Source organism: Polyodon spathula, chromosome 17, assembly GCF_017654505.1.
Source record: "Polyodon spathula isolate WHYD16114869_AA chromosome 17, ASM1765450v1, whole genome shotgun sequence".
Taxonomy (NCBI): Eukaryota; Metazoa; Chordata; class Actinopteri; order Acipenseriformes; family Polyodontidae; genus Polyodon; species Polyodon spathula.
The window spans coordinates 33,547,628-33,565,160 of NC_054550.1; the positions used below are offsets into that span (position 1 = coordinate 33,547,628).

General features: G+C 36.8%; 1 protein-coding gene across 1 annotated transcript in view; it reads left to right on the forward strand.

Annotated features, from left to right (window-relative positions):
- The window catches only part of LOC121329584 (CDK-activating kinase assembly factor MAT1-like), a 43,219-nt gene extending 25,833 nt beyond the window's left edge, over positions 1 to 17,386 (forward strand). The window contains exon 8 of the mRNA XM_041275238.1: positions 17,026 to 17,386. Within this exon, the coding sequence (XP_041131172.1) occupies positions 17,026 to 17,146 (121 nt within the window). The 3' untranslated portion in view covers positions 17,147 to 17,386. The remainder of the gene's footprint in view (positions 1 to 17,025) is intronic.
- Positions 17,387 to 17,533: the final 147 nt, after the last annotated feature.

Here is a 17,533-nt window from a genome sequence, read left to right on the forward strand (position 1 = left end):
ACCTGAACAGCCCTCTTTATATGACAGGTCTAAAGTAGGTACTTACAATAATGTAATCTTTTATAACTGTCTAACTGTCACTCTTGTTGACAAGGAATTCTTAGCAAAAACATTATTTGTTTCTTTGTCCAAACTTGTCTGTAAGCCCTGAAAGAGTATGCTTAAGTGACTGTTGATGTTTTACTAATTCTGATCTGTTGTAGCTCAGTTTGGAAAGTTTTAAAAAATCAGTTACAATGTAAATTAATATATGGTGCTCCCCCTTATAACGCTGTAATCGGGCGCCATAGTTAAGAGACCGTGCTATTTGTGTTCCGCCTTATATCGAGAATACTAGTGTTAGTGTAATGGCATTATGGGGCAAAGGGGATCCATGACTGCACCATGTGAATGTGTGCTATTTATATAGCTCTGATAGGACAGAATTGGATGACATAATGTGTGTGTAGGGGGCAGTATAATGTAAATATAACAATTATGGCTCGCATAGGCCGTTGAGCAATTTTAACCTGTTCTGCAGTATAATGGGCCGCCATATATATATAGTTGTCCCCAAATCATGACACTACCACCACCATGCTTGACCATTCATAGGAGGTTCTTGCAGTGGATTGCAGTATTTGGTTTTCGCCAGACAGATACAGTTGTTTTTAGACAGGTGTTCACAACATCACAGACCCAATGGTGCAAATGAACCCCTTTGTCTGCATCCCTTCATTGAGTTCAAGGACTGGTTGATGGCTAAACTTATCCTGCCAGCCCCGGAGGGTTTCCCGTTTGGCCAGGGTTGTGGCATGTTGGCAGGTTAGCGTGAGGAAGCTTGCACTGCAGCTGCCCAAGTTGTACAAGCTCTGTGGACAAATAGAGGACTCCATTCTTCAGCACTGTCCGTCTGTCACTTTCAATAAAGGGAGTATGCATCACAATCTCCATAAAGAAAAAAATTCAATGCAGTGAGGGGAAAAACAAGGATAAAGAAAGCCAGACAGCCACATATAATCATACATACGGTATAGATGTGGCAGTCTGGCCCAAGGAACATTGCATAAGGTTTGCTGAGTGGGCACATCCTATTGAAAATAATGGAACTTTAGGACTGTGAATTAATTAGAATACTAAGTCGTTTTCACCACATAACTATTTCCTTAGAGTAAAAATAATAATAATAAAGAAATTGGCAGTGCATAGAATTTTACAAAAACCTCAAGTGCTGACAATGAAAGCAAAAAAAAGCACAGTTGTTTTTGTTGGCTCGGCACTGAAATTATTTCATCTAACTGACAGGAATTGCTCAGCACTAAATGCCAATCTGGATAATATTTAGAATTTTTTTTTTTTTTCAGTAATGGAAAAAGTGAGTTTTTTGTTCGAACCAGTTGTCAAGTAGTCGTCTTTCATCACCAATCGGACACAAGGCAGCTGAGCAGGGGTGTTTAGTCTAGTGTACGCACTTGGGAGCATACCAAGGGGCAGCATAGGAAATGCAATTATAGGATTTTTTTTCCAGAGTAGGTGTTTTTACACCAAGGGGCTCTGAAAGTAATGATGAGAGGGAATAGGGCACACTTTGAGAGGTTAACAGAACAATTTTAGAAAAGGTAATGTTTGTTTTCTACGACACCAAAGTTGCCTTGTGAATAAATGTTAAATAGGGGAAAAAAGAAAAAAAAATTTTGAACTGTTTTCAGCCTCATGCCTGTCAAACTACTGTAGAAGTACCACAAGTTTGTTTTATTAGAACTTCACTTTCGTGTAACGATTTGCTTTGTATAATCTACAATTTTATTTTTTATTCTGGGGAATGGATAGTTTTCTTTAGCTTGACAGCCCTGTTTACAACAAGATGGCACCAAGTTTATTAACATCCTATTGTTTGAATATTGTATTGAAATAGTGTATCCTGCTTTGCAAATGTAAGGAATGATATTCTATTCCTGTAAGAGCAACATTGCAGTAGATCAGGACAAACTTCCACAATGCAGAAATTTGACCAATTTAAAGTTTTATCGATGATTATGCGATGTACAGAAATGAATAATTTCCTCAAACCCGCTTGATTTGAGGGTCCACAACCTGGCCTGTTGGAGGAGGCATGAGACCCCCATAACAGAGAGCGCCAAGTGGGTAGCTACAAGGGTAGAGCTTTGGGAGGCGGAGGGATGCTAATGAATCAGACACAGTAGAGTCTATTTATATAGCTCTGATAGGACAGAATTGGATGACATAATGTGTGTGTAGGGGGCAGTATAATGTAAATATAACAATTATGGCTCACATAGGCCATTGAGCAATTTTAATCTGCAAACATTGTGCTTCTGTGACTTGTCAGGATTTGGTTTTAGTAAAGAATTTGTTTTGTCTGATGTAATGGGGGACTTTTGGCAGGGTGTCAGGAAGTAATGGGACTGTGATTAATGTTTTAACAGGATTTTTTTCAGCACATTTAAGACGTGGAGGTGAAGTGGTTTCCTGGACATATTGACAAACATACAGCATGTGTGGATATGTCATTTTTTTTGTGTCGTCTTTTACGTGGTCCTTTTGTTTCCCCTCCTAGAAGTGTATCATTCATCCGGTAAACTACATTTTTACATCTTAGACTTTTGTTTTAACGGGTGTGCTGCTTGTCAGAGTAACCATGCCATTCCGAAAAAAAGTGTCTCTGACTATTCTTTGCTGTTTGCTTTTATTTTTATTTTCTCTATTTCGCCATCTCTTTTTAGTTGCTGCTGTTTTTGAAGTGGAGAAGAGTTTAACATCTATAATTCATTTTTGGAAAGGTTGGATCTGTGCGATCTGGCACCTAAGAAGGCTGTGTTGTGCTAACTCTGCACAGACAGCACCTTCTGCCGAGCCTTGTCGTAATGTTACGCAAATCTAGATGCAAGAACAGATGCTCTGAATCAATTGATTTAAATAGCAAACATTTCCTTTACCACAAAGAAGTTCCAGCATGGTTTAAAGAAACAGTTTAATCACTTAAAAAATGGATTGGATATTCACTGTTGTACCTGAAGTTTATATAGGACATTCTTCTTCTGTTTTTTAAGCTCATCTGGACTGCCTGGGTTTAGTTTTCTTGTAGGTTTTTGTGCTGTTATATATTTTGGCATGATGGTTATTTGCTGGCATGAATCTCCCCATATTTCCATAAAAGCATTCTGCCATGCTTTAACAGTTTTTAAAGTTAAACCATTATGAGTATTTTGGTTTGGTGAGCCTGTCTAACTGCAGGTCTCTGTATCAACTCCTATCAGGAGGGACCTTGTTCTTTGAAGCTGTGCCTTGATTTTGTCTGGAAGTGAACAGTGTGTGTGTGTGTGTGTGTGTGTGTGTGTGTGTGTCTTATATATATATATATATATATATATATATATATATATATATATATATATATACACACACACACACACACACACACAAGGGTTTCATTCATAAAGTACAAGATCCAGGAAATTACCAAAAATATGGTGAAAAAAATAAAATATAAGGTTTTGGCTTAAACAGCTTATTGAAATGCAGATCTGGAGTACTTTCAGTTAAACCCAGCCCCTTATTAATTACAAAAAAAATCCTGCCTTTTGAAAACAGGCGAGTGGCTAAAATAAATAGATTGTATAGCCTTGTGACACATTTGTGGCTGTGTATTAACCTTTATAGTAACTTCTAAATGTGTGTAGCTGTGCTTTGTTCTAAGAGTACCGTGGGATTTTTTTAGAAATTGGTTGTGGAGGAGACTGAGTTATAAACAGTGTATATGTTGCTATATTGATTTACAGGAATGCTATGAATGAAGGTTGAAATTAGGAAGAGAAGACATGCTAGAAGACACTTTTTTTTTTTTTGGTGTACTTTTATTTTTGTTTTGTACTTCAGGGCCACTGTAATCTATGCCTCCTTTTCATAATAATGACAAAGGTATTTATAAACTCCTATACAGTATTTTAGTTACGGGTTCTACACTTGTAAAGCAATAATTATTTAAACATCAGCAATCATAATTCATGCTATATAATTTTAATTCAAAAGCTCTTTTATGGAACACACAGCACTAAAGAATATTTAAATTTCAAGCTAGCAAAAAGTAGTTTGTTGAATTGACCAAAAATGTGTTTAAATGAAATCTTGTTTTTAATATTGCTGGGTCATTCACCCCCTCATGTGCTGAAAATACAGCTATCATCAGCCATTCCAGCTCCTGCAAGCAAAGTTTAATAAGCATTCCAGATCGACTGTTTTAAAGATTTCTTAAGTGTATGTCTGGGAACTCTTTTAATGTATTTTACAGTCCATTTTACTGTTAAGAAGGTAGGGGGTAATGATATTCCCATTACTGCATGGGTCAAGCAATCATTTCTCTTTCCTGTTAGAAAGCTTTTGTAATAAACATGGTTGTCTTCCAAATACAGATTTATTTATTTCTGGTCCTTTTTTTTTTTTTCTCTAACAGTACAATTGAGAATTTAAAATAACATGTTATGAAAGGAGCCAGTGATGTGATGTGGGCACCAGTTCACTTTAACCTATTGCTAATAAAAGGAATCCAAAAACTTCCAGTGTGCATTCAACCCTTTATTAAAGACAGATAAAGAAAAGCAGATTTCATAGAGATTTGACTTTGAGTGTGTTCACCCTTTATAAAGCTATAGTGGGGAGCCATAGTTACAAGACCGTGCTATTTGTGTTCTGCATTGTAACATGTATAAAGGGCTACTGTAATGGCATTATGGAGCAAATGGGAGCCATAACCCTACCGTGTTATAACTGATTCCGCACTATAACGAGGCTCGTTATAACGGATGAGCACTGTGTGTGTATGATAATGTATGTATATGTGTGTGTGTGTGTGTGTATATATATATATATATATAATATATGATTTTTTATTTTTTGTTGTGTTTAATATGTTGTAAAAGTATATCTCGGCACTGGCTAATTTAGGACTCCTTTTCACAGAGCAGGCAATGCGTTTTCTATAAAGTCTGTAACTCTGTGGGGTTTTTAAAATCTGGAGCTCTTGCCTTGAATCCAGCCCAGACAGAGTACATTTGACAGTATTGTGATTCTAGGCTCAAAAAAGGTCACAAATGAAGGTTTGTTTATGCAGCCTGAGGCAAGTTTCTTTAGCGCTGGGGAATCTACCACAAAAATGAAGACATACCTCTGTTATTCATGGATGTTTAGTTCTTGAAAGCCCTAGAGAGCTTAAGAAAAAGAAATATATGGTTTTAGGAGAATAAGAGCTGGTTGTTAATAATTGTACCTGGCTATGTAAAGAAACTCTGTGGGGAGAAAAGATGAAAGTTGTTTTGCCAGCTTAAATATGTATACTGGTTCCCTTCAGGTTTTCCATTATCGTTGATATAAAAATTCTGCTTGATAGTTTTTAAACTTTTTGTTGCCTAAAGATACATTTCTTTTTCATGCAGACTGACCTATAATATGTATAAACTGTATGCAGAAATCAAAAGGAAGACTTGCTCTGCCTAATTTCCAGTGGAAATCCAATTGAAAAGCTTTTGAAAAAAAAACCTTCAGATTTTAAAATGTGCATTGACAAAAGAGAAGAGACAGGAACTAAGATCTTATAATTCCAAAGGGATATTTGCATTGCAAACCACACATTAGCAGTGACCCAGATATGTTAATCAGTTCAGCTTTTATTTCTGTAGAGATATTGTGCAGGATTGAAAACTACACCATTGTAAATCATCACATGGGTTTGAGACCCTCCAGCTCGCCTTTTATAGCTGTAATGACTCAGGACATGCTTCATTTCTCCTGGATGTTTTTTTTTTTTTTTTTAATAATTTTTATATGTGGCTTTGTTTTTAAGTGCTTTACATCTTAAAAGACTTTATAATTTATAAATTGGAGATGTATTACCAGCATCTTTTGAACTTGGTGTTCAGTATATGACTTCCTTTCAGCATTTCTTTGAATGGATCCTTTTCTGTTTGTTGAATAGCATTCCAACTTCATATATATATGTGTGTGTGTGTGTGTGTGTTGGGGTGGAGTTGAAGCACACGCAAAAAACCTACTACTTTTTGCCTAACAATATGTTTTGTTGCTTTAAAATAAAACAAATGCTGCTTGTAAAGGCTTTACATGTGGCCTAACTGGTGACTGGGAGTGGCAGCATGGATACCCCTGGATATGGTAACCACCTCCCCCTTAGAACTTTGTGTGCTACCAGCCAACGGTGGAGGTGTTTTTACAATAACACTCAGGCTTTGTGCATCAAGGGGTGGGGGCTCTATGCTGGGAAAACTACCTCTGAATCTTAATCTTTTGTTGAAGGGAATTATCAGGTATTGTGTTGAGAGAACCTCCCGTTCTGGCCAGCTCTTGCTTGTTTAAACACACGATTGTGATTGTTATCTCCGTCAATTACGGAAAACAGATTGGACCTGTTATCCTTCTGTTACCCGCAGAGCTGTGCATGAAAGGATTACAAATATCCTAATGGGCCATTTTATGCTTAGGAACAACTAAATAAGCTTCAATTGTGTTTTACCACCTAAATAAGTGCACAACTTGTTAAGCAATACTTATGCAAGTCATAATGTACTGCTGGGAACTGTTTTATACTGTCATTATGTTCTTGGTTTTAGATCATTCAAAAGGAGGACACTGCAGAAATGCCTAGGCTTTTGTTTATCACTGCAAAATTCAAGGGGGCTGAACTGTGTTGATTTTTAAAGCAAATGCTTAAAAAACTTAAAACATTTTTTTTTTTTAATTCTCACCAGAATAAGAGGTAATGTTGCAAAACACATTGTGGAACAACTCGCAGCATTGATACTAGTGTGATTAGTGGTGGTGGACAAATGGACATCTTTCATAAATAGAGGCCCATGTGCTCCCTCTGTATATCCTGAATGAAGAGTCTGGAGTTGTATGTTAACAGTAAACAGAATCTCGCCCTCTAGTGTTAGTCAAACAGTGATTTTCTAAAGGTGTGGTGTGTCTTGTATATGTCTGTGCTTGTGTGTGTGTTTTTTGTAGATAAAAAAAAATGTACAGAGTATGATGAAAATCATTTTCCACTTGAGGTGGGGTTAATTTTTTAAAAAAAAATTTTAAGAAAATTGTAAGCCATTTGAGCAGGCACACTTATTTCCAATGAGGCACTACTCCCATGCTGGGGGGTGAGAAGGTGATGTTTATAGGGGGGAATCCATCACAGCTCTGTGGGGTCAGTATTACCCCTGCTGCTTTTTAACAAGTGCTCTAGGATCTTTTATGTCCACAAAGCAGACTGGAATAAAAGCCTCTCTTTGAATTAGTGCTACCACATGTTGATGCGCTGGGGCGCTGGTGAATAGAGCTTGTTTTGGTTATCCCTAGATAAGATATGGGCCTGTAACCTAGTTATTATGTCATCACATTAACTAAAGAAACCTCCCACACTTACTGTGGTCCAGGTGCAGATTTTTAATTTTTAATTTTTTTTATTAAAGCTGCTATTAATATTAATAAATACATTATTATTGTTGACCCGAAAAAAATCGTGACTAGTATAAGTACTGAAATGTTATGCTTGCAATAATATATTTTTTATTATTATTTAAAAATAAACACAATCATGGGGGATGTTGATACAAGTTCAGATTCAAGCAGAATCACAATTTAGCTTGAAAAAGTGCCTCAAATATGAAATATTTTCACTAAAAGCTTCTGTTTGCATTTTGGAGCAAAGCAATCATGAATAAAGGGGATATGGGAGTTTAGAACTGATTCAGAAGTTCTGACCTGTAAGACCATTGCAGTGGCCTAGTGATTGCGTCACTTTGAATAGATTAAAATTTCTAGACCCTAATGTCCTTAGTGTGTTCAACTTGTATATTAAAACAAGCCTAATAAATATAATACAATGATACATCAACTCAGTATTGCAGATAGGGAGGGATGTGCTATTGTAACGTGGCTGAAATTAAATCAGCTTAAGCACTTGTTTTTTACCCTTGTATGTGATTTTTACCTCCTGCTTTGCACCACTTGGTGGGAAAATATTGTACGAAAATTGTGTTGTTGTAAGAAAATTAAATTTGTTATTCTAAATACATATGTATCTTCACATTCCAAATAGTAGGTAAATGATGAAGTCCTCAAGTTGTTTCTCATTAATGGGTATGTTGTACAGTAATTCTTAGCGGTCAGAATTCTCTACTGATTTTATTCAGCTGCATTAGAAAATGAGGGCGGTGGACAGACGGAGTTGAGTGCATATCGTTTACCAGGGTTAAATGGAGCCAAAGGCAGTTAGTCAATGACTTCTAATGTAGCTGCAGTCTCCTACAGTGTAATCCACACCATTCAGAGGGAATGCTTAGCTGGTTTCTGTGGGGAGACTGCAGTATCCTTGCCACGATATGAAGCTGTACAAATATACTGATATGCTTACCAGCACATGCTTCAGTTCTAAGTGATTGATTTGCTGTAAGTAGCAGTTCAGGCTTGGAAATTTAAGAACGAACAGGAATGCACTCAGTGTTTTTGTGGAGGGGGGTTGATGAGAGGGTGACAGCTGAGCACTGACCCCCGGCAGAATGACAAATGACGAGCCAGGTGCCAGGCTCATCCACGAATTCCTCCTAGTGATTGGTTCCCGTCTGGATGACACATGCTGAAGTATTTGTGTGCTAAATGAAGACTTCCTGAGCAGCAGATTACAGAGGAGCCCTTTCGCTGCTGCTGTCGTCTCAGGTTTAAACGATCAAACCAAATACACTGTAAAAAACGTTGACGTAATCTACCTTTGTATACTGTAGCTCCTTTTTCAGTGGGTTTTTGAACCCATTTCCCCTTGACTGACAGCTTTCTAAACATGGTTATCTTGACTTCTGACAGTCAATAAATCAGCCTGCTTTTTTTTTTTTTTTTAAGGTTTAGCAGAAGATCACGATTTAAAATGTGTAGCTTTTCATTTAATTAAAATGTGTGGAACGTTTTCAGTAGAAAATACGATTTAATCTTTATCATATTTATTACCCTTTTAAAATGTAACGGGTGGATTGTTAGTCATGTTGCCAGAAGGTTTTCCCACATTGGTTCACTTGATGTAAGAATGCAGGCTGATTTACCCTGGAATTAACCACACTATTTACTTTACTAATGAAGAAATTACCTCCTGGAATTAAAATTATTCACTAAATAATTAACTTATTTAAAATTCCTTACAAGATTTAACTTTTCAGATGAGCCCAAGTATCAGTGCAATTGTAATATTGTCTTATAATCTCTAAAATTGGACCCTTTTTCCGTGATGTGAGGCATTAATCACTAAACATTGTCAAAATAGAGAGCATTTAATTGCATTATGTATTCAATTATGCATTTAAAAACAGGCTGAACCGGAATAGCGATGTCTAGCCACAGATTAATATCAGCTGACCATTTTGCCTGGATTTCTGTTGTTAAATCAAGTATCAAATACCTCCCTTTGTAGCCAGTGTGGTCATTCATGGTTAAAATGCTCTTATTATGCAACTAATAATCCTAGATCCTAATCTACCTGTCATATTTTCCAATGCAACATTAAAGGCTATTTTATTAGAATTTAAAAACTGAAAACCTACAACCTTGAACTTCTAAATTGGTTGGGCGGTGCTTCCTGCTGTTTCAGTAATAGTGACTGATTACAAGAAAATGATTTTCTGCAGCATGCAGCCACTTGATTTGTTTCTGCAACCTTAACCATCAGACATTGTATGCTTTGGCTCATGGTTTGTAGAACCACAGGCCAAATTGCTACACCTGGTTTTCATCCAGAGCTACTGCCTTGACGAGGGCTCTTAACCTGACACCATGACCTTTAACTTTTTAGAAAAAGAAAATATTTTACTGCAGGAGATTATTATTATTATTGTTTTTTTTTTTTTTTTTTTTTTTTTTTTTTTTTTTTAAATAAACGTGAACTTATGCAAAGGGCCAGGGTTTTAAAGTCCTTTTATTTTTATTTTTTTATTCTAGCTACAACACAACAGCATCCTCTCTCACACAGGGCTGGGATGCTTATGGAATAGCACATGTTGAGATTTTGACCCAGGCAGGATACAAAGCCTGTGACGTTGCAGGGGGAAAAGGTGTCGGTATGAGACACTGAGCATCTGTGCTATTACACACTCATTTGACTCAAATGTCAGATACCAAGATGTTTTATCGGCTTAAAGTGTTGTTGAACACCCTGTGAGTCTATCAACATTCTTACAATTTAGTACGTATTGCTTAAACACGTCTATCCATGATTTATTTTTATAAAAACCACATATCGTTGTGTTAACTGGGGCAGTGGCTACCAAATACAAAAAGCTGTGGGGTGTTTTGGAAAGCTTTGACTAGAAACATAGCACACAAGCTGATCCTACCAATAAATAGTGAACATGTCCCAGTGCTTAGTTTGACTTCCTAATATAGCATATAAGCTTCTCCCCTTGGTGCAGTAACTCATCCACAAAAAGCCGTTTAGGCTGTGAATTGTTTTAGAAGTCCTTGTTTTTGTTTGTTTGTTTGTTTAATGTTTACATGTTTTAATTAGACAAGGAAATACTGTCCTGGATCTTAAGTAAAGAGACAATCTGAGTTTTTAGAGGTGATGGTAAACGTCATCCCTTTCAAATTCAACACAACCAGCTTGTAAGTAGAGCGGCTGTGACAATATAAATTCAGTTTTCAGTGCTAGCAGCTACATTGCATTGTGTGTTAAAAGCCCTGATGTGCCACGTTGCTGTAAGTGTAAAGAGACACTGGCTGTGTTGTTTTAAACTCTTTCTTCAGTAAATCCAGCCCTCAAAATGTGTTCACTGTCTGCGAAAGAGCCCAGAGGACGATTTGGGGAGGTGAGGGTTAAGGCGCAGATACATTTCAAATGGTGCAAGTGGCGGTGTCGCGCATGATGGGAATCTTCTGAAGCCTACTTTAAGTAAATAGTAAAGTGAAACCCAAGTTGGAGTTCATCAGAATGGCACTGTGAAATCCTACCCTTGTTGAATTTAAGCTGGACAAGAATGAACTCTTACAACTCGTTGAAAACTTTTGATGCTGCTAAGTATGTACCCATAATAAGTGACATTGACAGCCTGTAGGCTGTATCAAATTCTGGTTCTGTGAGACTTACAGCTCAGTCCAAAGTGACACAGCCTTTTCCAGTTTTCATTTATAATAAAAAAAAAGAGAAATGAAGAGGATAAAACCACTTGCTTACATATAGCTGCTAGGTATTGTGTAGAAGAATGTCGTTGTAAAATGAAATTCATACAAAACCATGCCTTTGAATGTTCATGTCTCACCTGTTATGTATTTTCTATTTGTGAATGGATAGTTTTCATTCCCATTTCTGCACTCGGTGCATGCAGTGAGAACGATAAACTAAATGTGTCTGGAATGCTGAAGACGCTACTCAAATAAAACAAAAAAAAAAGCTATTTTTGTTTAGTTTTAAATAATGTAGAATATGTACAATAACTTATTGGTCAGGATATATCACACAATAGATTATGTCTCATTTTGTCTTAACATTACATTTAATAAGTAACAGCAACCAACATTTAGCATAAAATGCTATACTTTTATATGAAATGAAGTGAAATTAATCTTGTGTTGTAGCTGCTTCCAACACCTAGTTGGTGCAGTTAAAATGCAGCACCTGAACTTCAGGTGCAATAATATGGGCTTTTTGAACATAGATACTGTTGATGGCTAGGTAAATAACAAGGCTCTCTTAATAAGAGGTGAAGAATTCACACCCGGAATGGATCTTCATCCAACTAAAGCAGATATGCATCTTAGTGGAAATCCTAAATAAAACAAGGATAAAGACGTGAAACCGAATGGTGCTTTGTGTGCATCTAGCTTTAGTACAAACAGCCTGGGTGTTAGCCTGCTGCTGTTTCATAAAGCAGAGCCTCTCACTTTAAAGGGCGCGCCTTGGAGACCTTCAGGTTTAAGGTTACATAGAAATCTCGCTCTTCTTGGAAGGAATGACCACATGAGCTGTAGAGGGATTAAATTAGCGGAAGGGCACTCTTTGTGGGGCTTAAAGTAACCCTTTTCATTTTAAAACGTAATAATCAATATGAAGCCTTCTTCGGATCGGTGCTGAAGTGTAGTCATGTCTGTGTAGATACAGTAAGTCAATAGTTGTGTTTATATATATATTTTTTTATGTTTGGAGGAAGAATTCAGTGTTTTCAACCATTAATATGCAACGTTACGCATCCCCCCCCTTTTTAGAACTTACGTAAGCTGTTAAAAGAAGTCTTTGGTTGATTTATTGGTTGTTATATAGGGCGGCCCTTGATTATGTACCCATTTAAACTTCAATATGTGCACCACTGTTAGCAAAGCATTTTGTGTTACATATATCGACAAAAGGTCTGCTTGCTTTACAGTACTGGCACTGCACATGATAACGGAAGGTTCGTCCAATTGTTATGAAACAAATGAATGGGCCTTTTACAACAATGCTGACACCAATAATGTGGGCTTACTTTGTATCCCTGCCACAGATACAGTATGCTTGCTACTGACATGCCTCATTGCACTTTGTACAAGGGCGTTTCAGCCAATAATAGCAAATTTATTACACAGCAGCAGCACAAATCCAATCCAAGCCATGTAAATATACCCTCAACAATGCAGTTCCAGCACATGGCTGAGCGTGTACTGATGGCCGCGTGTAAGTATTCCCTCAGTAACCAGGTGCTGCTACTTCATTAATCCATACGTCATGCCAGGATTTAGAAGTCAAACAAAAATTAGTTGATTCATTCCATGTTTAATTTTCTTTAAATGATTGAAATATTTTGTTATGGTTTAATGTTCCTGTCATTTTCTAGAAGGGTATGCTTCAGTGTGCGTTGTTTTTGTAGGCAATGTTGTTTTGATGGAAGGCAGCATGACGTAGACAGTGCCAAATTTTTGGCCAGCTTATTAACGGCCCAGCTACTTGATACTCTGCTTGCATCTTGCTTCATGCATATTCAGTAGATGGTCTGGCTCAACTGTATTATTGCTGTAGGTGTTGTGTTTCCTAAGAAAACAATTGGCATTTAATAAAATTAGTGATCTGAAACGTGTACCTTCAAACCCTGGCACAATAAAACTTGGGAACTTGTGTTTTCATTGTAAACCAGCCTGGTAAATAATGTAGAGATTTATAAGTGGATAAGTAATGTATGGTTCTAATGGTCTGTTGTGCTTACTTAAGTTGCTATAATTTTTCCCAAGCTTTACAGGAGAGAAAGAGCCAAGCCTGACTGGAATTAAGCTAATCAGGATTTAATGATGAGAAAATGTTTGTAGCTGTAATGGATACTCAAGAAATAATAAATAGGTATTCTAGCCATTTTCGTTAGACCAGCTGGACTTAAGTGCACAAGCTTTCAAGGCTATATAGGGACCATAATTTAATAAATAGAATGACATACTGAAAAATGATTTCTAGTTGAAATTATTTGACTAATAGTAACCATTTCCATTAACAGCCCTTAAATTGAGGGTATTAAAGCAAAAACAAAACTGACTGATAATAACACTCATTTAATGTAAACAATACAGTACCTGGTATTGATTTTCTGAATACAAAATGCTGAACTTAGAAATATTTCTGCACCAACATGCTGCATTCACATACTAAAACATTAGCTTAAGGAACAAGAGAAAAGATGTATAAATATTTTATTTAGCAAGTATTAATTACGTTATTCCTGTGGGTACAGACCACAGATGTAACCGATACTGTATGCAATGGGCAGGATAAGATGCCTCATTGGAAGTTCACCAATCATTGCTGACAGAAGAGCAATAGCTGGGCCTTTGACCCAAAGTCAAAGGTTGATGTTGTAAATATCGACAAAGTTTTAAATTACTAACACTTGCATCAGGGGGTTTGCTGCTCTAATTTACTAGCAATTACTCATCAAGGTGAGAAATACCAGACTAGATCCATTTACTTTCCTGTCTTCTGCCTAGAACACTTTGTTCATAATGCTACAGCATCATCAACATTTGGGGGTAAAAAAGCAACTGCCGTTGTTTTCTGGATTCCAAATGCGACCGTCAGTTTTAATATGGGTAGTAGATTGTATCTATCATAAAGTCGCAATGTTGGCGACTAAGCATTTACAGTGTATACAATAAAAAAAACTTTAAAAGCAAGTAGATTACCTTCACCCCAACAACAGCAAGGGATGAAAGGAGTGCTGAGGTGTCTGTGCTGCTTACGGCACAGACGGGTTTAAAATAACCACACCGCTTTTAAAACACTCTCCGTTTGCAGCGCTACAGGCAGCTGAAATTTCCATGGTTTGCTCGGTTGATCAGCTTAGATGGCATGGGAAATAAAGCAAAAAATTTTCTCAAACTATCTATTACTTACCCTAAATAAAATGTCAAAGAAACTGAAGCAACAGTCTAAATCTATTTGCATTTTGGATTTGGAAAATCCAATGGCCAACTCCATGAAATTGAGAATGTAACAGACATTGATGAGGAGGAGATAAGTGTTAGTATTTTAGCCAGCTTATCTATGACCGTGACTGAAGAAATGTGTTTTCTTCCCTGGAATTGTTATATAGTTTGTTCCCTGGCATTTGATTAATATAATTCTATTTCCTAGCGTTTTTATGTATATAGTTCCCTGGCATGTTATGTATGTACTTCACTCACTGGCATTTTATGCAGACATAAAATAGTTCCCTGGCATTTAATGTATATAGTTCTCTCACATTTTATGCACAGAATGTGTCACATTTTTGGTCTGCTGAAGTTATCTGAACTGAACCATCAACTGAGTCAGAGCAATTGTAAGGTAGCATTGCAGTAAAGTGCTACAATGTGCTTTTCAATGTGTTGGTTCTCATTACTGTAATTCACAAGTGATCTAATTTGCAGTGCTCAAGGCAGGGAGGGTGGCTGCCCATTGGGGGAGAGAAGATCTTGAGATATGTTGTGCTGATTTAGCCAGCATGCTTTTAAACTGAGAGCAGACTTTAATAGGCAGCCACAGAGGGGTAGGAAACTCACAATTACTTCAGACCTCCTTCCCAGCAGGTGTTGCTAATTACCAATCAGAGTGAGAAGCTGTAGTATTTAGAAGTCCAATGATGAAGAGAACAGGAGGGGATGGGAGGGGAGGGGAGGTGGTATTTGATCTAAAGTGGAAAAAACTCTAAAGACTTAAAAATGTTTTTGAAGAGTAAGGAAAAATACAGGACCAATGGTAACTCCATTTTTTTTTTTTTTTTTTTTTTTTTACTGTTATTCCAAATACTTGAATCCAATAACTGCAGTTTAACCTGACAGTTTAATGTTTTGCAATTGTACTAAAAGGTGGAAAATAAAGAAAAGGTTGTGATCTTGGAAACATCCCTTGTGAGGAATGTTGCGGTCTCTGTTCGGAACATCTGCTACTGCTTAAAATAAATGTACCTAATACAATAATAGGCACAGCATGTTGAAATCACAGGCCTAGCAGAAGATCTGGGTTCCGCAACTCCCAGAGCATGCATTGCAGAGAGCTCCTTGGCAGACGGTGCTGTGCTCTGAGGGGACACATCAGAGTGGGCTGACCACTGCCAGAAAACCCGCGGAATTAATTTGCTTGCTCTAAATGAAACACCCGCGAGGGACCCAAAAACAACACATGTTGGCAATTCTTTTGGAATCCAAATTGCTATCAGTGAAAAACTTTGAAGATAATAATATATGGATAATCTAGACACCAAAAATATACAGAGAAACTGTTCTGAGCGTAAGGAATTTGAGAGGCAACAGATGTCTGCATTTCATGTAGCTTTTGCATTTGTATGCATCTGATTCTGAAATCATGTTGTACAGTTGGATGAAGACTCACAACACTGCCTATAAAACATTTAGGAAATACTTAAAGCAGGTAGAGAGGCATTTGATTTCTGCTTCAGTTGACTTTTCTACGATATTTCTTTGATTGGTATTCTAACTCAAGATTAAATGCCACTAAAATCATATTTTATTCTTTAGCATATTAGTAAACTTTTTATGATTCCTTTTCCTTTTTTTTATGATTCCTATTATCTTCAGTACCGTTTTGCTGTTTTTGTGTTTTAAATTCCCCTGAACTGAACTATTTTTTTTTTTTTTTTTTTTTTAATCATTGTAGTACCATAAAACTATAAAGACAACACAGTTAAATACTATGATCAGGTACATTCCAGAGTATCTAGTGTTTCAGGCAGCATCCTGAAGCTGTTTCTGTATTGCTTGCAATGGGTTTCTTCTACTGCCAGCACTGCAGCTTTTTGAAAATTTTCAGTGCTGTTCTAAAGTGCAAGTTCAGGCCTGAATTGCCAAATCTGAAGTAAACTCTGGCAGCAGTGTTAGCAGAAGTTAATGGATTGGAAAATTCTGATTCTGAATAACGTAAATACAGCGTGCCATGAATAAAAGGGAAAGCATTGTATGGCAACTTTGCTGGGTTAATTGTGTAAAGTTAAAATAACGCTGGGATGAATGTAATCATTTTTGTTGTCACTCTAGCAAATTAAAACTTAATACACATAAACCCCTACTCCTAAACCATTTTTAAAGTCTTTGGCAGATATTTTGGATATGGAGATTATAAATGTACAGTAATTACTAGTTGTATATCAAATAAACCACATTCATTATTTCCAAAAGCAAGAACATTTGGGGTTTTTTTTCTGTTTGTTTTTTAAACTGATGGTAAAGTCTATTTGGCTTTAACCAGATAGCAGAGGCCCAGATATGATGCAAATGAGTGACACCATCACGGAAACAATGGATATTTGTTCTGAATAAAATAGTGGCTCCTGCGGTATTTCAGATTTAATTCATAATAAGACTGACCTCTAAAAGAACCTAAATGGTATAGAAAAAACATGGATTGGGTGTTGTTTAGTAATCAAATGGAAAATATGGATAATGGAGAAAATATACTTACAGTTGTATAAAAATAGAATTGTTTGGTCTGCAAAAATGATTTAAGTTCCCCCCCCCCCCCCCCCCCCTTTTCCTTTTCAGATACCTGAACCATGTGCGTGCAGCATCCCCACAAGACCTGGCAGGGGGCTACACCTCCAACCTTGCCTGTCACCGCGCCTTGCAGGATGCATTCAGTGGACTCTTCTTACAGTCTGTGTAGTTTACTTTACAAGATCAATACAGACTACAGGAAAGCAGCTGGAGTGAATTACGACAGTGCATTACCACTTTCAACTGATTCCTTGAACATCCATAAATATGCAAAAAAAAATAAAAGTAAAGGTGGATTAGTATGGGTTTTTACTTTTAAAATTGTGGCGCATATTCTTGGTATCTAAGAATAGATTGCGTTTCCTATTTTTTTTTATTTTAAATAAACTATTGTACAAACAGCACAGTGTGTTTTTGTAGTCTTATATGGCCTTTAGATACAAAGCCTGGATTAAACTCACCTATGCAAGGAAACCTATCCATTGCACTTAAATAACTTTAATTATCACAATATTGATTCAGTGCTATCAGAACGCACGTGATTCATGCTCTGTTT